A 23,757-nucleotide genomic window follows, 5' to 3' on the forward strand; every position below is an offset into this window, starting at 1 on the left:
CACTCCATCATAGAGGGTCACTAGGTTGCTCAGGCAGGGCTTGCCATGCTGGCTGTCTCGAATCACCAAGGTGCAATTCCAAATGATAATTCTTATCTGGTTTTAAATACTTGGAAGCAGCCTCTTGCTCAGGGACCACTTTGAAGGTTTGGTTTGCAATTCTCTCATTGTTGTAATGAGGGACTATTTGGTTAACCCACTTCTCATCTTGGCCTGATGGAATTCAGAACATTATGAAAAAGTCTTTCTAGTTATAGGAGCCACCTTGGGACTGAGCTGGACACTTGTCATTTCCCAAGTCTGGGACTGGGAGACAAGAAGCAGTGAAACAAATGTCTTCAGATGTAAACAGCAGTTATCTTTATAACTTACAATTATACCTTCCTTCATGCATGGCTGCTCAAGACTTATTTTAAAACAAAAATATTTTGGTAGCTGGCAAACAGGCAGCATTGCAGATCTTTCTTCTCAATCTGTTTGAGCTTTTGCATGTATTAGATATGCGGCAAACACACAGCTATACGTATTCACACTACTCTTGTTCTTACAGACAACGCTCACGTGGGGACCCTACTTGTGGTTTCACATGCTGCGAGTTGCCACGTCAACCTTATCAGGTATTGTTTTATTTAATTCTTAGGTAAACCAGTAAGGGAACATTGCAAGTTGCTTTGACAGACTGTAAATTAGCTTTGTGAGCTACTGGCCATTTTTTCCCTAAGAAGTATGAATGAACCTGTATTTTAATCTGTGGCAATGCACTCTCGTATGAATGAACCTGTATTTTAATCTGTGGCAATGTACTCTCTTGCCTTGGGCACTTTTTAAAATTTATTTTCAGTCAACAACTCTTGAATGGAAGAACAAACAGAAAATTGCCTTTTGCTGAACACTTCCCCCCGCTTTTTCTCTACATGGAGATGATAGGGTGGTGTTGGCAAGGGAGTGTATCAGCTTTCTATTAGGTTTTGTAGGGAACCATTTTGTGTGATGTTACCTAAAAAAAATGCTGTTTGGAGTAACTAATCTGACAGGGTTTTTATGAAGAAGACAATGAGAAACGATCCCAAGAACACATCTAGTCTTGAGCTTTACAATGGACTTCTGAGGTTAAAAACCAAACAAAAATAAGACTATTGTCAAGAGTCTTAAACGCACTGCACAGAAATTTGACCTGTGGACCTCATAAAATTTTGTGAAGTTTTAAAAATGCTTGTCCTAGTCTGTGTTCTTCACAAGGTGTAAAGTAATCTTTGAGGGGTTTTTTGATAAATATTGTGGAGTTTCTGTCATGCTACACCTAATATTGAGTATTTTAAAAAAACACTGGCAGTCTATTCTATTAGCTTATCCTTATTTTTAGAAACACTTTTTCTCTAACGTACAGTGTAATTCTATTCCTCGTCATATTTGTTCTTCATACACAAAGGTAGCTACTGCTTTCCTGTTTTTCAGAAGTCTTTTTGAAGATTAGTGCTTCCTTCTTCCCACTTCAGTTTTCCCTCTTATATTTGTAATTTGAACTAGTCTTTTGGACAGAGCTCTGGATGCCAGGATAAAATAAAATAAAAATAAATAAAATTAGTTATTGTCAATATTCTTTGAACCATTCAATCACTAACTTCTAAGCTGGTTTCCCTGAAGATGACTCACTCATCTGCATCCGCAGGGCAGATTTGCAATTTGAAGTGCAATATATTTGAGTTTTTGCTTGCCTTTACTCAAGGACCAGTGCTGTAGCCATCATCATGGTAAAGAGACTGAGTGACACAAGCCCCCAGTTCTACATCTGTGCGCTACCTGTTCTAGCAAAGTAGCACTGCATGTAGCCTCCAGCTTGAAACTGGAGACCGCTGAAACCTAAATATTTTATTAATGCATTAGTATGCAACACAGAGCATTGTTAAAAATGTTACTGACTTCAAGTATGCATATGTTAGTAAATAACTCTCTAGTTTGCTGGTACCATTAGACTGAAGTGCCATGTATTTTTGTCTAACCTTAATTTTCAGTTAACGTTCAGTTAAAGGCTTATCCTTTAACTGATTCCCTAGCAGAACAAACCTAGATCCAAAGCTGAAAGTAGCTGAATTCAAACAAACACTACCACCATCTAGATTTTCACTGATTTCTATGTTGTTCTCCTTTTGTCCATTTTTGATCTTAAAGAACAATTATTAGTATATTGAGCTAATAATGACATATAAGTAGATTAGCCTGGCAGATTTTGGCTTCTGAGTGAAGCAGGACTATGGAAAACCATTCAGGAAAGGTGCTTAAGAATTTTCTTCTAGATACTAATTGCATGTAAACCTCTCTTTATTTTTTAGTCTGTGATTTCCTTGGGGAAAAGATTGCATCTGTTCTGGGGATAAGCACACCAAAATACCAGTATGCCATCGATGAGTATTACAGAATGAAGAAAGAGGTACACGTGTGAGATGCGGTTCTTGCACTCTTTTTCTCCCAACTTGCATTCCTTGGTATTTTAAGAAATTAAATTTGTATTCCAGCATTAAAATGAAGTTTTAGAACCTCTTGTTTCAGCTTGCCTTCAGTTTTCATTTGATGCATGATTGATGCTTGGTTATCCATCAGTCTCTTCTCACCAGCTCATCAGTCTTAGAACCGGCTGGATCTTGACTGCTGCTCTGTTTGCTTCCCTTGTACAATGCCTTTTCCAGTCAACAGAGTGAGAGAGGTGGATGGAGCAGGTACTGGACACTGTAAAGAGGCAGCTGCTAGGAATACACTTTTCCCACTGTAAATCTTATTCAACAAAGCATCAACGGTAACTTGAACATGAGGTTACCACATGTTCTTAACCATAACTGGAAATAGACTGATAGGTAGCCAGTGCTTTATGCAAAAATGACCCCAAAACAACCACTTAATAACCTTCATTTGGAAGAGATGGGAAACATATTCAAAGCTTTACAACTTATTTTTTATTTTTGATAGCCCTTTATTATTAGGAGATGAAAAAGCTTTAGCAAAGGTAGACCTATTGCTGTTGACTAAAAACTGCTTACCTAGACACAGGACATTTTTTCTGTTTAACACAGTTTAATCCTTCACTTTCAGCAATTCTTTTTTCCCTCCGATAATGGGAATTCTGGAATGGTATGATCAACTAGTCACCATTTTACAGTGGATCAGATGTCCTTGCCTTGTAATAGAAACTGGTACTTTCTTATGGAAAGACTTAAAGTGAAATGGAAGTAAGTGGTAAAGAGTAGCTTACAAATCCGGTTATCTATTTGTAGGAGGAAGAGGAGGAACAGGAAAACAAGATGTCAGAAGCAGCAGAAAGACAGCATCAGGAACAGCAGAACAAGGCACAAGCTGAAGCTCCTGTCCAGACAGACCAGCCTGAAGCAACAGCATGCACTTCATTTGTGAATGTAAACTTTGAAAATGAGGAAGACTGCCAGTCTGCTGGGGAAAATAAACAAGATGTAGTTCCTGTCCCTCCTTAAGTGTAAAGCTCTGTATAATGTAGGAAATAGGAAGTGTCAGGTGTCACAATCTGGCTATAAGCAGCAGGAAAAAAATAGGATTGTACTTGTTCAGTGAAATACAGCTTCTAGCATTCTTATTGATCAGGAGAGAGCTGGGCAATGTCTGTTCAGGCTGTGGGCCTAATAAAGGCTGAGGCATTCTGCCAAATTGGCACTTCAGTTGAAATGAAAATTGCACTACAAACATTTCATCTGAAATTGAATGTATGAGCTAATTCCTGTGTAAAGCAATTAAAAATGTCTTTTCTTTGAATTGCTGTGTCTCTAACACCTCTGGATTGCAGATGCAGTGCTGTTTCCTACTTCTAAACACCTACTTCTGATTTGCACATTGTTTGCAACTCAGCTCTCTATGAATAGATTAATAGGAATCAATATCCTGTAACTTAAGTCATTGTAATAGCATCTGATTTCCCCTATTTATTGTCACTAGTGTATGCATGTATTTTTGTTGTTGTGTTAAACACAAGAGATAATGCTAATTAGATTTAAGGGTCCACTGACTTTTTTTTTTTTAATTAAAAAGCCCACCAACTTTGAAGGAGGCTGTAAACACCCTTAAGAACTCACTAACAAGTACCAGCACTCTGGGAGGCTAATAGTGCTTATCTGCTCCATTCAGTGCTGTAACAAAGTACAGAACTAGCATCAGTGTAAAATGTTCTCACTCCAAGTCCAAGAAATAAGATACTCACCTGCTTGAATACTTCTTTACCTGCTCTGAATGGTCACGGGAAGTAAACTAAAGTCTTGCTAAATTATACTAAATGCACTGGACACTGTGTATGGGACCAATCTAGAACTATGAAAACTGCTCTGGACATAGATTACCTGAGTCAGTGTACTTGATTAATCTAAACAGACTATTTGTTTAATTACCAGTAAGGAATGTGCCCTTACAGATGGTTTTCCCCCCCTCTAGCACAGAATACATAAATAACTAGAAATCACAAAACCAAACTTAGGACTCTTCCTTTTTCATAAATAAACAAAACACTTTGTTGCAATGCTGCAACAATAGTAATTTTTTGTTTTTGTCTAAGTGAAATGGAGGTAGTTCCAGAGCTTTTAAGTAGCCCCAAATACCAGTTAAGGCTCTTTTACTGCAACAACTGTCATTCTACTCATAGCTTGTAAAAGGTGAATGGTTTACTTTGCGACAATCAGCTGTCAGTGCCCCAGTCACTTTCTATAGAGAATCATAGACAGAAGAGCAGAAAGCTCCATTAGTTACCACATGAAACATTTCTTCTGTCCTCAAGACTTCTAAAAAAATTTTTAAAGAATAGTCTTCAGTGAAATTTTGTGTTGGGTGTCATCATACATCCCTGGCCTTGGTCCCACTACCAGCTAACTAAGGAGCCCAATGTAACATCACAGGCCAGATAATTTAGCTTTTCGTTTCCAGAGTTACATATTTCAGACAACCCTCTGCCTGAAGTAGTGTCCCACAGAGCACAAATGCCTCCTCTCATCTGCCATTAGCACTCCAGTGCTACAGAAACTTGTCTGAGGAGAACTGATTCATCAGTTCTATTCCATCTGTTTTGAGGCTCTGTTCTTTGCCTCTCTTTGAATGGTAAGACAGAGGGTGCTGACAGCTGTGTAAAATCAGTCCTGAGCCCTGAACATCTGCCAGGGAGAGCTTGGTTCAACACCTGGGGAATACACACAAAACAGCTTCTTGGGAGTTCGTATCAAAGATAGAAAGCCTCACATAGCTCAAGAGTAAAACCTTTACAGCTGGAGGATGCTTTGCTTTTCTGCCAAGAAATTGTCAGTTGTGTTGGTTTTTAGGTTTTTTTTTTCCTTGTCTCCTTACTACCTGTTGCATAAGAAATGCTCTCACTGCCTGGGGTTTAAACTTCTTTGTATAAAATACTGTATTACTTACTGTGCCTTAACTGAATCCTTCCTTCAGTTTTTTTGCAAACTGTATGAAAGTTGTTACTTTCATAATGGTTTAATTTTTCTGTAAATGCATTAATTGGTTATTTTCTATTTAATATAATTTTTGAACTGGAAGTTGGCTATGGCTTTTCCTTTAAAAGGGTGTGGCCTTTGAAACTATGCCTGCACACAAGAGTGCTGTGCCTGTTCCCTGTTTTCTGTTGAGTCACACATCCTAGTGGAATACTCAAGCACTGAAATTCAAGGTACCATACCATCCCCACTCCTTCTGTACAGTCTCATGTAGTACTTGTTAACATACTCCATGCTAACATACTCATCACTACCTCAAGCTAATAAATAGTACAGGATTACAACCGCCTCTAGCCTGGAGCTACTGTAATTTTATCTGAAAGTTAAAACATTTCTACAGCTTTGTTAAGAGTTTTACTGCTTCAACTACCGCTGTCATACAGCTGTATAATTAAGTTAAATTACATAAAATATTTGCACAGGAGGTAAAGTTGGTGAAAGCCTGGTGTTTGGATTAGTTTTAACTAGACCTAAAGCTAGTGCAATTTTATTTCTGTTAACGAACCTCTTAAGAGAAGTAGGTAACGATTCAGTCAGGTCAATACCGTTTTTCTGTTAGGCACTTACAGCTGGACACATACAGAAGAAAAAGGCCTAAGCTCTTTACCTCTCATAAAAGACTTCTGCCTTTACAAGAAAATGCTCAACAGTGTTATGATTAGAGGAAACCCTATAGAATGCAGTGGTAGGCTTGGGATGGCTGAGTGGACACAGGCCAGTGCTGCAGGCACCAAGAACCCCATCCTTACTTTCAGCATAAATTTGCATTCTAGAATAGGGTATTCCAATAAGAATAGGACTTGGTACACAGGGAAAAAGTCCAAAAATATTTATTTTTAAAAAAAAGAATCATTTTTACCTCTTAAACACCACTCGGTTTTGTTTTGGAAATTAGTTCTGCAATTCTTGCATGTACCACATTTTATGTTATATGGGGGGCAGGGGAGGGAAGAGGCATTGATGCAGATAATGTTTCCAGCTTCCAATAGTTCATGCATCAGATTGAGATATCTCTATGGATACAGTCTGCTCCTGTTCAAAAAAGTCATGTATCGTCAACATCAGCAGTGTTGTCATTATCACTTGCTACAAGGACCTCTCTGTTCTCGTACGTCCAGAACCCATTCAGGTCAATGAGAATGCTGGTAACAGTGTCCCCTTGACTGCTATTGATTAAGTCTTGAAGGGAGATTTTGTAAGGATCCTTGGGCTTTACCATATCAAAGATTTCATCCTATGAAAGAAAAGTAAAAATTGGGGAAACACACACACACACACACACATTAATGAGCAGAATAATGGCTACTTTATGCCATATACAGAATGATCTTTGGGTAACTAGTACCCATCCACACCACTTTACCAAAAAAAACAAACCCAAAACCAAAAAACACCCTGTCAAGTCCCAAACCATTTAAGATACAAAGCACAATAATTGGCTCCAGATAGGAGCAGTGTGCTCAGCTCCCACTCAAGTAAGAATTTGCTTTTCTGGGTAGGCTTTGGCCTCAAAGGGGCAACATGAAACTCAGTTTGCTTGTATGAGCTAAGTTTTATAGAAGCTTTCGTACTTTAAGTACTAAAATTGCTAAATGTAAAGTAGGCAGTAATCAAGACAGTTTTATAGACAGGTTTTTTTAGTCATTCCCCCTCCCCCCGGGATGATCCTGAATCATAAAATAGACGTACCAATTATCTTCAAGCATAAGGCACAGCAACATGTATTTAACAGGTACTTCGTCTATTAGTAAGGAAACTACTAGAACAGTTGCATACCAGATTTCTTACAGAGCAACTGCTGAATAAAAAGATATTTTAAAAACCTATGAGCAGGATGAGTTAGATCATCTCTACTACTCTGAAAGTAGATATTCAACAACCTGGAAACTATAAGTAAATTATGAAATGCTTATTCAAATGTTTCATGTAGTAATTTGTTCAGTAAAACTAACCTTGACATCCTGAAAAGAAACTGGTTCTTGTCCATGGATTTTCATTTGTTCCTGAATAGCCTGGAAGCAAAAGAAAAGTTAGGAATTAGTGCAGTATTACACTGACACTGTATGAAACTTTTTAATGCTTCTGCATCTTAAGCTGTATTGCCCTGTGACAAAGCATTCATGGTACAGCTTGCAATCAACTCTCTTCCACAAGTGAGACAGGAGTGAGTTAAGGCATAACAAATGCTACTCATGTCTAGGTTCACAGTTCTTAGCCAATATAAGTATCCAAATTTCATGATGATCAGCGTTTGAGCATTCTGCAAGTGGGATATGCAGACACTTGAATATTAGCTCTCAACACTCCAAGCTTAAGATAGTAATACAGTCAAACCAGAAGGTTCAGTTTTCTGACAAAGTGCAAAATACAGACCACAGAAAGAGAGAAGGAGAAAAGACCAACCAGACAGACAGACAAAGCAGTGTGGCTACTCACACTTTCAATTACTTTGAAAATAAAACCTGTATTCTGGTTGATCGAATAATAACGTGAAGGAGACTATGTATTTGTCTAGTTGAACATTTGTCCATGCACAGATGGGTTCTCCCAGTTCATGCCATCAGTGGGCATTTCTTGTTTTGAGCAAAATAGTATTCCCTACCATTAGTTCTTTTAACATGGTACTATTTAAACAGCTGCATCACCAAACATCTGCCTGCAAATAACAACTATGAACGAAACTGTTTGTTGCACTAGTACAGCTGTCCTGACAGGGCCATGCAGCTTGTGCCAGCAAAGCCTCTGTAGGTGCAGAGCTACCCACACTCATGCTAGCAGAAAAGCAATTATTCACAGTGTCAAAAGGAACTGTTCTGATTTCAAGGAAAATGTAGAATGTTCCATTTCCAAACATTTGAAGGAAGGACACATTTTGGAGTATGATCAAGCATCTGCTGTACTCAACGAATCTTTTCAATAACTAAGCCAGAATAACTATGTAACAGGAGACACGCACAAAAATGACTATGCCACAGTAGTTTATGCAGAATTACCTTGTTAAATTGCTTTCATATTAGAATCAGTTACATACAATGACAACACTAAAATGAATGTTTTTGTAAAATGTAAAACTAAGTTAACACCCTTCATTAAAATTGGAACCAGAGACTGTCGATACAGCCCCTGGCCTCCCTGAATCCTACTGCCATGCGAAAAGAACTGGAGAAAGTGGTGGGAATGGTGAGCTGTAAAAGCAGGGAGAGAAGATGAGTCATTGCTTAGTTTCTCTAAGATCCTTAGTATTGCCAAGTCCTGGCCCAACGGTTGCCCATCAAGTGCACAACACAGCTGCAACTACTAAACAAAGTTCACAATGAAGTTCAAGAGGCACATGCAAAACTCCTGCCTGCATCTGCAGCAGAATAACCCCATGCAGGGGCCAGCTGGCTAGAAGCAGCATGGAAGGAAAGGGGCTGGATGTCTTTGTGCACGAGAAGTTTAAGAAGAATCTGCAGGGCGCCCTTGTGGTGATGAAGGCAGATAAATACTGGCCTGACTTCGTACAAGCATAGCTAGCAGGTTTGGGGAGGTGATTATTCCTCCTGACTGAACATTAGGACACAGTACTCCAGATGCAGCCTCACAGCTTCGGGCTTCCCTTTGTGAGACACTGCCAAACCAGTGGGAACCCACTAAGAGGGCTGTTGGGATGCTGGGGGGCTGAAACACAGCACAGCTGAGAGGAGAGGCTTGAGGAAGGGATTAATTCGCCTGGAGAACAGAAGGCTGGGGTAGTGGGGGAAATCTAATTACTATTTTCAACTACCCAGCAGGTGGTTAGAGACAACCCAGCCAGGCTTGTCCTGGAGCCACACAGTGGAAGGACAAGAGACAGTGGCCACCAACTACAGCAAGAGGCATTCTAATTTGACAATGATGGGGACAAGGGTGAGGGGAGAAAAAAAAACCAAACAACTTTTCAGTCAGGGCAGTGAGACACAGGAACATGTTGCCCAAAGAGGCCACAGAGTCTCCCTCCTTGGAGATACCCAGCGCTTGCCTAGACAAGGCCCTGAGCAAGCAACTCGACCTAACCATGAAGCTGGCCCTGCTCTGAGCAGATGGTGGGAGCAGGTGACCTCCACTTGTCCATTCCACCCTAAATTATTTGACAGTTCCAAGGCACTAAAAGGGGGAAAAAAAAAAAAAGTTGTGGAATTTTTTTTTCATTTCTTAAAAAAAAAATAAAGCCTTTCCTTTTTAGAAAAGGTCTTCCAGATAAAAATAAAACTTCTTACAAAATTCTATGGTTGTAGTCAATATCAAAATTTATGTTCAACTAGAGACTTATTACAACATAGAAACAATGTGATTTGCCTTGAGCAGGCCCAAATGCTTTACTTAACAAGCTGAACAAAGTATGTACCTTGGTCATCATACTTTGAGCATATGGCTAAGTACAATGACATTATTATAACTTTAAAAATAAGCAATGATCCACATATAGAAAATTGAAGTGCTTGTCCCTGTGTCTCAATAGATATCACTGAAAGGATCTTGTACATGAAAAAAGCATCAGACTCATAACTCAGCCTAAGCCATCCACAGCAAAAACACTATTTTACTACATACCTCAGGTATCTGTTAAAAACCAACACAACAAAACATCTGCTGACCCCCCCCAAACCAAAACCACCACAAGCCAGAAGAAAAACAAAAAGCCACTTACAAAACACAATTTTGAGGAAGACTTTACAAGCTTTAGGTTAAAGTTAACAGCAACTAAAAAAAAATTAAGTTTATTTTGTATGTATTTGGGGAGCAACAGATAGAAATACAAAATATGAAAAATGAAAGAAGCTTTGCCATCAATATATCCCACAGCTGTACATGCCCATCACTGCATTTCATTATTTTCATTTATTCTACTTAATTTCCACTGTAGTCCTGAAATTCAAGCCATGAGCAATAACTAATTAGAACCATCATAAAAGATTCTAATAGGTAATCATCAGGCAATTTTAGAACAATTTCAATTAAAAAAAGATTTTTCCTAAATGAAATCTAAACAGTTAATTTCAACTGCAGATAAAATGTTGAAAATACCTTTTGAATTCTTTCCAAGTTTTGGAATTTTTTTTAAAATATTTTAAATCTTCTAAGAAGTAGTTACTAGCCTCCCAGTGGGTACTGGTAATTTAAAGTGATTCCCTGCAGACCTGCATGCAGACTCTAACACTATAAACACAGAAAATGGCCTACCTGTATAAAGAGACTTACCCTAAAGAAATAATTAAGGGAAAAGACATTCAGGTATCCTTTGTTCTCTATATCAAGCAGTTTGAAAATATATTGCAGAGCTGCAGGCTCCTTTCTGTTTTCTAATGCAAGCACAAAGTCCAGGTAGGTTTTATAGTCCTAAAAGTAGATACAATCATGTTTATTATAGTCTTCTTTCTAAATTGATTTTGCAAGCAGGAACTTTATAATTGGCAGCTATTTCATTGTAGGGGATCAGTCTATTTTCTGAAAAAGACAACATGAAACAGAAAATGGCTGCTACCACCAACATGAACAGAAAGGTTAGTTTTTAAGGACTCCTGATGACAGGAAATCCTGCCATTTTGGAGGTAAAATAGGATTCCAAGCTTAAATCCAAATTAAACATGCTATATATACTTTTAAACAATGTTTAATACATCTTTAGACTGCTGAACATACCCAAGTAGCGATGAAAAGCCGTATAAAAAGTATTCATCACCACAAATCAAGTGTCCAGTAGCAGTAAGCCTACCGTTATCAAACTGTGAACTATATGGCCAACTGAAGTGTATAATTCTTAAGACCAGAGCAGGCAGTTTGGGAAATCATGCAGTAGAAGCATTAGCAGCCATCACAAATACGTATCACACTTTTTTTCACTAGTACTGATTCTTGGTTTCCCGCTCAAGATACAGTTGTGACAGGGACAGAAATCCGTCAGCCCTATGTATATAATAACCCTGTCCACCTTAAACACCAAAGTTATGCTGCCATTCAGAGGGAGCTTGACAGGCTGGAAAAATGCGCTGACATGAGCCTCATCAAGTTCAACAGCAGGAATGCAAACTCCTATATCTGAGGAGGAATAACCCCACGCACCAGTAGATGCTAGGGGCTAACTAGTCAGAAAAAAGCTCTGCACAGACGGACCTGCGAGTCCTGATGGGCAAAGTTGAACAGGCACCAGCAACACACCCTTCTGGCAAAGGCTGCTGACAGCACCCCAAGCTGCATTAGGAAGAGCTTTGCTGGCAAGCTGAGGAAGGGGATCCTTCTCTACTCAGCACAGATTGGACCACATCTGAGCACTGGGTCCTGTTCTGGTCTCCCCGATACGAGAGATATGGACCCACTTGGGCAAGTCCACCAAAGGGCACCTAAGAGGATCCCTCCCAACCTCAATGATTCTGTGATTCTATAAAAAACTGTTAAGACAGCAGAAGGACCGTATAGTGAATTTGTAATTTATCACTTTTAGAGTTGAGCCACCTGAAAGCAGACACTAAGAGTAGTGATACATTAAGCAAAGCTTTCAAAATAAATACAGATACAAGTTTTTATTTTAACTCTAACTTAGGTAGACTTCCCATTTTTCACAACTATGTAAAACCTACAACAAAAACCGCTATTGTCTTCATGAAGAAGTGTACGAGTCAGCTAACTTGCACTAGTCTCAAGTGTGCCACTTGTCTTTGGTTCTTTTTAAAGAATTAAATGTAATTAAAAAGCATTTCCACATATATAAATTTTTTCAACATGCACTTCACATTATTGAATCTACAAGAAGCTTTATCCTAGACTGGATTTTGTAGCACCTCTGTTTATTAAAACAAGCAACTTGTCTTCAAGTCACTCTGCAATGACCTTGCTGTTCAAAAATTAATTTTCTACTCTGCTGCACTGTCATTTGTGTGCACAATGATAACCAAAAATTGCTTTACCTCAAGCTACTCTATTTTAAAGATACTGATTATGAGACATTTCCTGTATCAATAAGCCAAAGCTTTTATGTTGTGAACAGAGTGAAAAGTATAGGATTACCATTTCTCCATCATAAGTTAAGCATTCCTGAAAGACACGATCCAAAAATATGTTGGTCAGAGTCCCTGTTCCATACCGGGACAGTTCTTCTTTGCTGAGCATGCCATTGTGATCTTTATCAAGGTTTAAGTACTGTCCTAGGAAGGAAATATAGAGGGCAAAACATAATATCTCTATATCAGCAAAGAACTGTTTCAACAGAGAAAGAAAATTTAACACTTTTTAAACATTTATTTCATTTTTATCATAAAGTTAATGCAGTTAAATGGAAATATGCTAGATCTACAATAATAGTCATAGAACATCATAAATGAGCACAGAACATGGCAGAGAGGGCAATCGTATTCCTAATAGTTCTACTCTAAGCTAATGCCTCAAAAGAAAAGGATGTGTATAAAAGGAGTATATTACTTTAAACATATTTGCTGTAAGCATGAAAAAAAGAGCTAAAGGTGATGCCAAAGCATGAACAGAACAGTCAAAAGACAAGGTTACAGAGGAAGCTTGTACCTTGTGCAACAAGCACAAGATGACGGGATAAAACTGGTAGAGAGCAACAGTGGAGAACCAAAACTGTAAAGAAAGTCAGGAAGATATACCAAAAGGATGGCTACAGGAGTTGAAAACGACAAGCTATCACAAGGATTTAAAGGGACAAAACCAGAGGAAAAAATAACACTAAGAATGTGACTAAGTCATACAAGGCAGAGAGTAGAGGGGAGAAGAAGGGGGGAAAAAAGCAAGCATTCATATATAAAGGAACCTACCATAAACTCTTAATGCAGAAGGAGCAGAAAACCAGTTTGTTTCCTGACTTTCTTTAGAAAGTTCTTCATCCCTTAACTAAGTGAAACATAAAGTTAGAATTCAGAAAAAGTATATGCTAAAGAAAATTAGTAAAGGATATACTAAGAGATCTTTACCTCCAATAAGTCATCCAGGAAGCTGCAAGCTAAAATATCCTGTATCTTTATCTTCCCTGCAGCAAGAAAAGGAAACACTTTTGACAGTCATCCAGCCAATATATACATTTGATTGTTCTCATTTAGGTGGTTCTACTTTAAAAAGACATATTCTGAGCAGAAAAAAATACCCTTTTAAAAAACCAAACCCAACTCCTGATGTTAAGGATAAGGCTGTAATTTAAGAGATGAAATAAAAATAGCTTTTAAAACAACTGAACAAAACTAGCCTGATACTGGCAGAAGAGGAGTTACCTTGAAGCCTTAAAAGCCAGAAAACTAGACAAATAATGTGAGTGTTCAACTCAGAATATAAAATAAAAAATGCAAAGAAAGCATGCTTAAAACATTTGTTGGAAGAATAGCCTCTTAAGTGATGTGATATTTTTACATTTTCAGAAACAACAGATGTGACACAAAGCTCAGGTGGCAGAACGCACTTCTGGTACAGCTTTGACTGCTGCACAGATCCTGCACAAACAGCTGTGCAAAATAATGGCATTTTAACTTCACACACACCTTCTCTACATGTTTGTAGTTACCTCTGCCAGAGGCTACTGCCCACACAACTCTGACATCTTCGAGTGGCACAGCTAGATCTTGAAAACACATGCAGTTTGTGACTTATATCAAAGGCATAGGAAAAAGCAAACCATTTCCAAGGGAGGTACATCTGTAATAAGGATTAGCAGCCATAAATGCAAACCTTTTCTAAGGAGTTTACATGGTGCACACAAATTTAATCACAGGAGAAATACATCACAATAAGCATTCTTGAGCATTTCCACAGCTCTGTGGATGTTCTCCCAAGCAGTTCTGTTGTTAGTTGCTGTGTTTTCTATCCACTCTGAACACTTACAAAGTTAGCTACTGCTAATGATGCATTAGGATGAAACAATATCACCTCTGTCAACTTGAGAGAGATAACTCTCTAGTACCACAACTGATAGGTATCTCGTTAAAATTCATTAGCTGTGAAAGTAGATTATTAGACCCACAGTCTTCACTGGAGATTAATCTTCAAATACAAGATTGCTGAATGAAAGCCCACAAAGACAACTACATATTACTTTGAAAACACAAGTATTTTAGGTGGAAACCTTTTTAAAAGTGAAAATACTCCCAAAAATTTAGAAAACATGGGCCTACCTGTTCTGAGAGGATCCAGAAAGAAGAAGAACTTTCTAACTGCTGTGCAGACATAGAAGGAGTAAAAAGATTTTTCTAAACCATCCAGTTGTGGCAGAGTAGGGATGAGTTCCAAAATATAGTTTTCTAAATCCTGCAAAATTAAGAAGAGAACACAAGCTTTAAACAGTACTATTGTTGCACGTTTGCTGTATTCCACCCTGGCTTTCAAGTATACTTTGTTAAAAGTACAATCCCGCAACAATGCACGAAAGCGGGCAAAAGCTTCTGTCTCTGTGCAAGAAATCACGGAGTGGTTTGGGTTGGAAGGGACCTTAAAGATCACCTAGTTCCAAACCCCCTGCCATGGGCAGGGACACCCTCCACTAGACCACGTTGCCCAAAGCCCCATCCAGCCTGGCCTTGAACACTTCCAGGGAAGGGGCATCCACAGCTTCTCTGGGCAACCTGTTCCAGTGCCTCACCACCCTCATAGAGAAGAAAAAAATCCTAGGTCATATACATGCACATGTGAAGCCATAACTGAAATAGGTCTACAAATAAAGCAGAATATTAACAAAGTAGATGATATTTACATGGAAATATAAGTGCATTCAACTGTACCTTTTTCAAATACCAATGCATAACTCTTAATTGGATTGTCCTATTGCTGAATATTCTTTAAGACATCTTTTTTAAGTAGAGTGGTAACTAGAACCTTCTTAGTTATTTTATAATATTAAGTCCTGTTAGAACAGGAGAATAATTCATTGAGGCCCACTAACCATCCTTTTTTGTGATTTCCACTATATCCTACTAAATCTAGCAATATGCTAACATGAAAGCTTTGATATCTACAATCTCTTTTTCAGAGAATTGCCCATATGTTAAGAAGACTAGCAGCACTCTCACTACCAAATCTCTAGGATATAGAGATTGCTATTTATCCAAACAAATGTGCCTACCCCAAATCTAATTATGATACAAGCTTTTATGATATAAGACCAGAAGAAAAGCGGAGCCTTTCTGATCCTCTATCGTTTGAACAAAGACAGACATTGAATTAATCAAGAATTTACTTACTGATTCTCTGAGGTAACCCTGTCCTGCCACATCATATAAACTGAGACCTATTCTTGTCTGATGAAGCCATACTGTAAAACAAGAAACAGAATTGCAGTGCAAGAAACCTGGGGGGTGGGGGGGGTGTGTGAGGCCTCATCAAAATTTGAAGTTATTCTAAAGGCAACAAGGCATTGTTGGATGTTAAGTGACTCTATTTCCCATTTTCCTGAGATTTAAGCTAAGCCATGATATACACCAGCTCTGCTCAGAAATGCCATTTCAGTCTAAGTTGGTCAGAGTCACTGGCAATATACGATACGCTGTGGCCAAAACTGCCTTATAGTAATAAGATGTGAGAAACAGCTGAGCAGACACCACATTTTATCTGGTACATGGAATCATACGGATTTGTTCTTTCACTGACTTAGAAACATGTGTAGCAGCACATTTTCACTGCATTAAAAACAGCTGTACAATGTGGCATACAGATTGCTTGTCAGATTGCTGCAGCCCCTTGTGCAGCATGAGACATTGCAGCTACAGCCAAGGGTCCCGACCTCACTTCTGAGTTACAACAGGAGAGTTAAAATAGCACGGGCACCTATTTTTGCAATGAGAAGGCACATTAATCAGGCAATCTACAGGACAATATGCAAGAGGCCACTGTTACAGCACAGTAACAGAGATGGAGTACAGATTAGGCATAAAAAAAACATTACTTACAAACTCCATGTTAAATTTAACTTCCATTTTATAAAAAAAAAAACCAACCAGTTTTAAAGTTCCTCTTATGAAATATGAGCTGTGCTTCATACCAACATTCATCTGTTCAAGGTAAGCATTTGTCAAGCCGGACTAAGTATCACTCAGAGATGACAGAGGTGGTACAGTGAGGCTGTTTGTTGGCTGAAGTTTAAAGGTGTGCATCATACACCCTGAAGCAATTCAAGACATTTTTACTAGGCTTGACTTGTTTGGGCAAAGCCAACAGACTTGACCACCTTTCCTCCTGAAGGGGGAGCATTACTGGAGGCAGATGGTGCTTTGGGAAATGCTTCACCATTATTCAGTTATTAACTTCACCACTCAGTCCCTCCCAAAAGGACTGTGTAGATCATTACGAAAGAGGAAGAAAGGCTGTAATCCATGGGCTGCAGGAAATCCTCCAGCTGGAGGCAGGAAGGAGAAAGACAGAATGCTATGTGTTCAGCACAAGTATGTGAATACATGTAGCTATTCCTAGAACTTTAACAAGCATATAAAAGTAAAAACCCAAAAGCTCATTAATGAGTTCAGCTGGTTAGAGAATACCATCACACCCCCAAGGCACAGCAGTTTAAGATGTTTTAAGCTCAGGGTGATATGGCCTCTTCCCTGCTGCAGCACCATTCTGGAGGCTGACCACTCCACTGGATGAGTTTCACCAAAACAAGGTGAAAATAAGGACTGCACTGCCCCAACTTGGCTCAGTTCAAGCAGCTGTGAAGTAACTCTCTTCATCCTCTGTTACTTCCGCCCCTTTCAGTGCCACACTGAAGGAGATTTAGCAGTAAATACAAATGGAAATCAGTAATTCCAATCTAAACTATTAACTGAATATTCCTACAGGAATTTAAGTCTGTTCTGTGTGAGGGCTAAAGACCAGGCCAGGCATCAAAGGAAAAAACTGTACAACAGACAACAGAAGTGATCTCAGCTACTGCACAGACATGCTACTGGGCTATCTTTACTAGGCAATTCCAATGCTGTAAGCTAGCAAAACCAAGGATCCTTATTCAACTGACCCAAACTTGCAAACAAACACTGCGATGGGACCTTACGTTGGCCAGAATTTGAAAATGAGATCTAATTGAGATGGGACATGCCAAAAGGCTTCCTGTCTTTAAATTTAGTAGGGTTCTTTGCTTTTGTTTGTTTGTTTAGAAAAAAGGTATCACCATAAATACACAAGACTTAAAACTTCTGGGTGAAACAAATGAAAGAGAGCTCTGAAAGAATTTCTGTTGTGTCCATCTGGGTGGGCCTTTTTGAAAGGCATATGGCTTTCACAGACTTCTTCACGAGTCTCCTATCCTGCAGCTTTTGGGTTTGCTGTTTGTTGCAAATGAGCCTGTTACTCCTTTCTCGCGCACTCTGCACATCTACTCACCAGGTTTCCTGCTCAACACATCTCTCACCCCTTGCACCACAAGATACTAAGTTAAACAAGCTGAGCTGCTCAGGGGAAAGGTACCATTTTCCCCTCCTGAAGGCTCTACCAGACCTAAGAACACAACAGTCAGAGGACAAGGCAACCTTCCTTTCTGCTAGCCAGCCTCATCTTTTTTAAATAAGATCTAATACAAATTTAAAAAAAAAAAATGCATGTTTCAGCCCAAGTAGTTATTTATGATCAAAAATAGCTGAAAGTATGGTAAGGCTACAGTGACAAGCACAAGAACATACTGACACATTTGACAAGTGCAGTTAGAAAATAGGTAACGGCACTCTGTAGAAGGAAAAACAGCAAAGCTATCTGCCAGACAGTCTGATCACAGTGGTTAGGATCACACTCACCACATAACTTTACTGTTTTGCTCTTCACAGTACTGCCTGAATAAAGGTAATTGGAACAGATCAAGGGTATCTCTGGCTGAGAGGAAAGGTGGATTTCAGAGGTAGGTGAACTCCCACATCCTAGTAACCAGAAGAAAACCCCAAGCCTCCAGGAAAACAGCATTAGCAATCAAGGGCTAGATCTCACTACTGTTGAGGAGAACAGCAAGTAATTAATATACCTTAAAATAGCCTTGAAAATAAAACAAATTCTCATTAACACAAGATAAATATCAACTAACCTTTTCGCATGACATAATTGAAAAACTGCATGATAGATACCCTCCCATAAGGATCATTATGGAGTAATTTAGCAAAGATCTTAGCTGTGAAGAACTGCCTGTAAAACATAAACACAAAGTTACTTCTATGCATCTGATTACACTGCACTGACAGATCCAGTTACAGTATTCAAAACTTACAGACACTTTAAAATACTGTTTTAACAATACAGAATGTGTTCAGTGTATTCAAAGATGTTAATTTGCTACACGACATCCATGAAGTGGGATTCTACCAAGTAACAACAGTAAAATCAATAAAAAGTAGCTTCCTTTGTTGCTCATGAGACTCTTCAGTGATGGGGGAGTTTTGAAAGCTTTCATTCAATTTAACTTCTCTTTAGTACAAAGTATTTGGTAGCATCCAATCTTCTACAATGATATGTACAGAAAAGAAACTGCCAGTGCTGACAACTAATCTGCTTCTGCCCAAAACTCAGTCACAAAGCTATGTGTGCAACAGCAGTCTGCAACAGGAGCATAAAGAATTCAGCGTATGCTGCATGCAGAGTATCTGTTAGGAAATTTTCCATCAGAAGATGTTAGGGAAGGTTGGGCAATATCTCAGGAGTCACGATCTCCTCCTCAAATACAAATGTGCTGTTTACTGGCCACTAAAATCATGAAAATGCTCATGCTGATGGGAATTTCTTCTTCAGAAGGATTCAGTACCCCTCTTGCAGACATTTCTATCAAAAATTCCCTCAGACATAGGGCAATACACCTTTGCAAGGATGCAAAGCAACTAATTCATCAAGAACTACATGGACACTATTTTATTTCACCATTAAACCATTTCCATCTATTTCAGCAACTGAAAGTTATGGCAACACTTAGGTTTAGCCAAAGCAAGCATATACAAGAGAAGGTGGCCTTACTTGCATTTAGGTCCAGCTTTTTCACCAACTTTCAAGAAGTTCTCATAGTTGATCATCGCTTCTTCCCCAATCATTGGTGATGTCTGATGTTTGTCCAGCAGAAACCACAGATTCTTAAAAGGCATTTATATTTGGTTAAGAAGATATCTCTCTAGAGAGATGTCAACATACTTAAGACAGAGCATCTAAGAAATGCAGCAAAAAATGTCGTTTTGCTGCAAGGTTATCTCAGTTAATCAGTACACATTGTCAGTTCAGCCAGAAAAGCAAGCAAGCGATATTGCCACTGCTCTAAACTGGTGTTAAACACACATGCGCACTCTCTCTCCCTCATTAGGATTTCCAGGGTCACATCCCTTTTGTCTTTGCACTGCAGTAAACACAACTCAACTCTTTGGAGTCTCTCTCAGTGATACATAAACAGGATTTGTTTCTTTTTCTGGACCCACTAGGGAAATGGCTGGAATATGCTGGAAAACTAGAAGCCACCAATTTAGTCCTTATATACATCATAACGAGGAAGCTTTACACTGACATCGCCAGCCCAAGACTACATAGAACTTGAGCCAGTACTTTGCAACCAGCCAACATGCCCAAATACAAAGCACCTTACCACCAGATTCTGGGGACAGACAGGAGACAACCATGCTCTGCAGAAGGAGAAAGTCTGTCAGAAACCATTATGAGACATACAGAAAATATTTTCTTACCTGCAGCTCTTCATTATCCAACAACTCTCTACTTTTTCGTTGTAGAAAGACTGCTCTAGATTCTTCTCTTAATTTCTGAAGCAAGACTTCATCTTCAGCTGGCAGCTAGAAACATTGTGGCAGTTTAATTTTCTGTACAGTGGTACCATTCAGAAACTACACATCTAGCAAGTACTCTTTGGTAGTTCTGATTCACACACTCTGAAGCTGTTTACTTGACAGAAAATAATGAACTATCTACCAGAATGCTGTATGATACCTGATTCTTCTACAGGGATATTACTTGCATACTGTCTCAAACTATTACAATATTGAAATATTTATTTAAAGCAGGACTTCTTTAACATGAGAGACAGAAACATACCCCATACCTGATAACCCATCCAGTAAGCACTTCCCCACAGTTGCAAGATAGGAGGGCTCACACATAAGAGACATTTACTACTGTGCTTTTACTCAGGAAAGAGCAGCACTTTCTATTTTGTGGTAGGTCTGACTCAAAAGTGTGACTGTGTACTAGACTTGTTTTGGCCAACAAAACAGATGGGACAACGCTTAGTATGAAAGTTCTGCTGATGTCTACATGCAAAACCGTGCAGCACTACCAGAACTTGGATGGTTGCATATGTATTCATCAATTGAAACACAGATACTTGAGAACTTAATTGGCAGAAACTCATGATCCTAAGGGATATAGGACCATGCAAGGTTAGACAACAGCTGAGTAGTCAAGTTGACAAGTGGCAGTATCAAGATGTCACACTTGTGCTCCCATACTACCCCATCCCAGTCTGATTCGTCTCACACATAAGTTGCCAGATGTAAGAACCAAACTCCTCCTAAAGAGTTAATGTCTCAAACCTTGAGTATGCGTACAGCAAAGAGATAACTAAAGCAGGAACTTTGTGGTTGGAACAACAAGCAAAATGTGCTTGCTAAGGAGGACATGGAGTGCACCAAAGGGTGCGTGGTCCTGACCCCCTTGTCCAACACCCATGACTGTTCCCAGAGATAAGGCCATTAGTGGTGTAGCCTACAAAAGGTCACTCAGCGGTAATAGGATACAGGGTCCCTGCAACCCCTGACTCAACTGGTGGAAAGGGTTAATACTAGCCTTCCCTTCCTCACATGTGCACGGATGAGAAAACACCGCCTTTCTTTGCCTCGCATGTAAACAAGGAAGATGGTCATTCATAGAGGCAGAGTTATGCTTACTATAAGAATATTTATACTGGGCCAGTTGTAACAATAAAGGAATTTGAGTAGACCTTTAGCATAAGTTGCCTTAATTTGACCTGAGCAGATCACCAACCTAAGCCCAACTGGATATTAGGTCCTAACACCGGACCAAGTATTTCTGCTGGATGATGCAAGCAACAGCCCTATCTTTAGTCTGCAAGACCAGTAATCCACCATTTTCATGAAGCAGCATCCCATCATGTCTGAACAGAAACAGGAAGATATGTTATTTATAACACCGGTATGTCAAAATTGAGTTAGAACTAGTTAAAACTAGTTTAGTTTCTCTGAAAGAGATTTCCGGTGTTTAGTAAACATCCAAGCCTACTGCCTGATTAGCAAACTACTTCCGGGCCTTTGATGAGATGTTTAGTAATTATCTGAAACTGGTGAAATTCACAATTGTACTAAACAAAAAAAAAACATGCTTAGCAATCCACATCATTCAGATTTCAATCTGCTTAACCTTCTGAAGCTGAAGTGTCCCTTTCAATAAGCATAACTTTATTTTGTAACACAGAATAGCCTCTTGCTGAAGTTTATCTGGATACGTCACTTACCCTGTAGTAAAATCGTGGTATGTTCGTATATGATGTAGTGTCACTTTTTCCTCCTCCTTTCCATTCCATGTAATATTTTGTGAACAATTCCATTTCTTCATCTTTTAGCTCCTGTTCACTCTTTTTGGCTGATTAACACAGAAAAGAATTTTCATGTTAGACTCAAAACAGAGATTTAATGTAACAAGGATCTTGAGAAAAAGTACTTAACGCTGATGCTTATATAGTTAAGCTGTTTAGTAACACAAATATTAGGTGAAAATGAATGGAGCACAGACCTATGATGTGATCATATAAGATACATCGATGTCACATATGTATTCGAGTATCTACACAGCACCTCTTTCACTAACTGCACACACCTGATTCTCTGTAGGGCGACTGTAACAGACACATGGTTATCACTGACAAAGCAGCAGCATTCTTGTTTTACAGTGGTAGCGTTTTTTTAAGATGCTGCAAGCAGCAGCATAAAGTCACCTTTCACTCTGCAACATTAGGGCTATCGTTACACACCTGTACGAGCCCTCTGCGGGCTCAGTTCGGAGCAGTGACCGGCCGAAGCTGCCTCAGGGGTACGTACTACAGACAAACCTGCCTTTACAGCACCAGGGTCCACACGGCTCCTCAGCGTCCCTCTGCCCCGCCCTGCTGTCACTCACCCCCAAAACAAGGGTGCTTGTTTCTCCACAGAACGAGTCCGAGACCTGCCTGGCCCCCACGGCCACCCGCACACGGGGAACTAAAGCAACACCGGACACGCCAACGCTCGCCCCGCTAGGCCTGACCCCCCACTCCCTTGTCCCTGCGTGCACCGGCGGCCGCGCACATCCACAGGGGACACCTTCCTGCCCGCCCCGCCTGAGGCGGCCCCAGCGCTCCGTCCCCTCGCGGCGAGGAGAGCCGCCGCCGCCCGGCCTCGGGACACTCACGGGCCCGGCGGGCGGCCAGGCGGCCCCGCAGGCTCCGCTTCCAGTCCATGGGCCCCGCCGACACGGCCCCGCGCGCCCGGCGGCACGTGACCGCCGCAGCCGCCAAGCTCCGGTCGGCGGGCCAACCCCGAGCGCATGCGCAATACCCCGCCCGACACGCCTGACTATCGGAGCGCCGTGCCCGTAACCGATATGGAGGAGCAACTCCCTCCCCTTCCGCCCTAACAGGGCACGCGGAATCACGTGCAGACCAGCCCAGTGAGACGCGATTGGCTGCAAGCCCAGGCGCGGGCCCGGCAGCGCTTCCGGGCTAGCGGGCGGCGAGCGCCTTGGCAGCCGAGTGCTCGCCTCTGTTGCAAGCGCCTCCCTGCCGGTGCCTCGCAGCGCCGAGGGGCCCATGGCCACCGCGCACCGAGCGAGGTAGGCCCATCCCGGGATGGGATGGATCACCGCGACCGTGCTTCGTTACGCTCTGGCGGGGTAAAGGGAGGAGGGGGAGAATGTTTCCCAGCAGGCCGCGCGCTGCTGAGGGCCGGGCCGCTGTGCACGCTGGGAGTTGTAGTGTACGGGGGCGCGGCCGGGCCGAGCATGCAGGGCACCGAGTGAGGGACGTGAGGCCTTGTGAAACGCACCGGCTGCCCATGAACCTCCTCGTATTTACGTTTATAACTTAACATTTACGTGAGATTTCACTGTAGTTACTGCTAGTGGTGTTGCTGTGCCTCTTTGGCAGCAGCATTACCAAGGATTTACGATTGGGGAAGCCAGTTCAACGGAAGTTTGTCACAGGTTGAAAGGTATGAGGGAACCAATGTAGGAATCCTGTGGTGGGACTGCCTGAGGGATCAGGAATGGGATTCCTGACCTGAAACTGTCGAGG

The 23,757-nt window shown here is 40.5% G+C and overlaps 3 protein-coding genes across 11 annotated transcripts in view; 2 read left to right on the plus strand and 1 right to left on the minus strand.

The window, feature by feature from the left end:
* LOC129207397 (signal recognition particle subunit SRP54) overlaps window positions 1–5,546 on the plus strand; it is a 37,139-nt gene extending 31,593 nt beyond the window's left edge. The window contains exons 3-5 of one of the 2 annotated variants that reach the window (XM_054828262.1): window positions 551–617; window positions 2,331–2,428; window positions 3,267–5,546. In XM_054828262.1, the coding sequence (XP_054684237.1) occupies window positions 551–617; window positions 2,331–2,428; window positions 3,267–3,479 (378 nt within the window). In that variant the 3' untranslated portion in view covers window positions 3,480–5,546. The remainder of the gene's footprint in view (window positions 1–550; window positions 618–2,330; window positions 2,429–3,266) is intronic. The other variant, XM_054828264.1, reaches the window with a different exon arrangement.
* A 772-nt stretch (window positions 5,547–6,318) lies between these two features.
* Window positions 6,319–23,024, minus strand: PPP2R3C (protein phosphatase 2 regulatory subunit B''gamma). Of its 5 annotated transcripts, none has more exons than XM_054828266.1 (14): window positions 22,878–23,024; window positions 21,946–22,073; window positions 20,147–20,251; window positions 19,437–19,549; window positions 18,520–18,617; window positions 15,701–15,771; window positions 14,639–14,771; window positions 14,032–14,088; window positions 13,451–13,506; window positions 13,295–13,370; window positions 12,528–12,664; window positions 10,725–10,862; window positions 7,457–7,516; window positions 6,319–6,738 (listed from the first exon to the last, which is right to left on the minus strand). In XM_054828266.1, the coding sequence occupies exons 1-14, from the start codon at window positions 22,924–22,926 to the stop codon at window positions 6,550–6,552; spliced, it is 1,410 nt and encodes a 469-aa protein (XP_054684241.1). In that variant the 5' UTR covers window positions 22,927–23,024; the 3' UTR covers window positions 6,319–6,549. The 5 variants fall into 5 exon arrangements, with proteins under 5 accessions (XP_054684241.1, XP_054684240.1, XP_054684244.1 ...); XM_054828265.1 differs by having other exon boundaries at window positions 13,451–13,527; XM_054828269.1 differs by lacking the exon at window positions 22,878–23,024 and adding an exon at window positions 22,462–22,744 and having other exon boundaries at window positions 13,451–13,527.
* A 98-nt stretch (window positions 23,025–23,122) lies between these two features.
* PRORP (protein only RNase P catalytic subunit) overlaps window positions 23,123–23,757 on the plus strand; it is a 55,436-nt gene continuing 54,801 nt past the window's right edge. Inside the window, exon 1 of one of the 4 annotated variants that reach the window (XM_054828257.1) lies at window positions 23,123–23,297. The gene's annotated coding sequence lies outside the window, so the exon portion shown is untranslated. Of the gene's footprint in view, window positions 23,298–23,459; window position 23,757 lie in introns of those variants that run through there. The other 3 variants (XM_054828259.1, XM_054828258.1, XM_054828256.1) reach the window with 3 other exon arrangements.

This window comes from Grus americana, chromosome 5 (assembly GCF_028858705.1).
Source record: "Grus americana isolate bGruAme1 chromosome 5, bGruAme1.mat, whole genome shotgun sequence".
NCBI classification, from domain to species: Eukaryota; Metazoa; Chordata; class Aves; order Gruiformes; family Gruidae; genus Grus; species Grus americana.

What these genes read in the sequence shown, in the direction of transcription:
- PPP2R3C (XM_054828265.1), bottom strand. Translation starts at nt 22,926, where the DNA reads ATGGACTGGAAGCGGAGCCTGCGGGGCCGCCTGGCCGCCCGCCGGGCC. An exon ending in TGGATAATGAAGAGCTGCAG is followed by an intron (nt 19,550 to 20,146) that starts GTAAGAAAATAT and finishes ATGCCTTTTAAG; the next exon opens with AATCTGTGGTTTCTGCTGGA. An exon ending in GGCAGTAGCCTCTGGCAGAG is followed by an intron (nt 13,528 to 14,031) that starts GTAACTACAAAC and finishes GACTGTCAAAAG; the next exon opens with TGTTTCCTTTTCTTGCTGCA.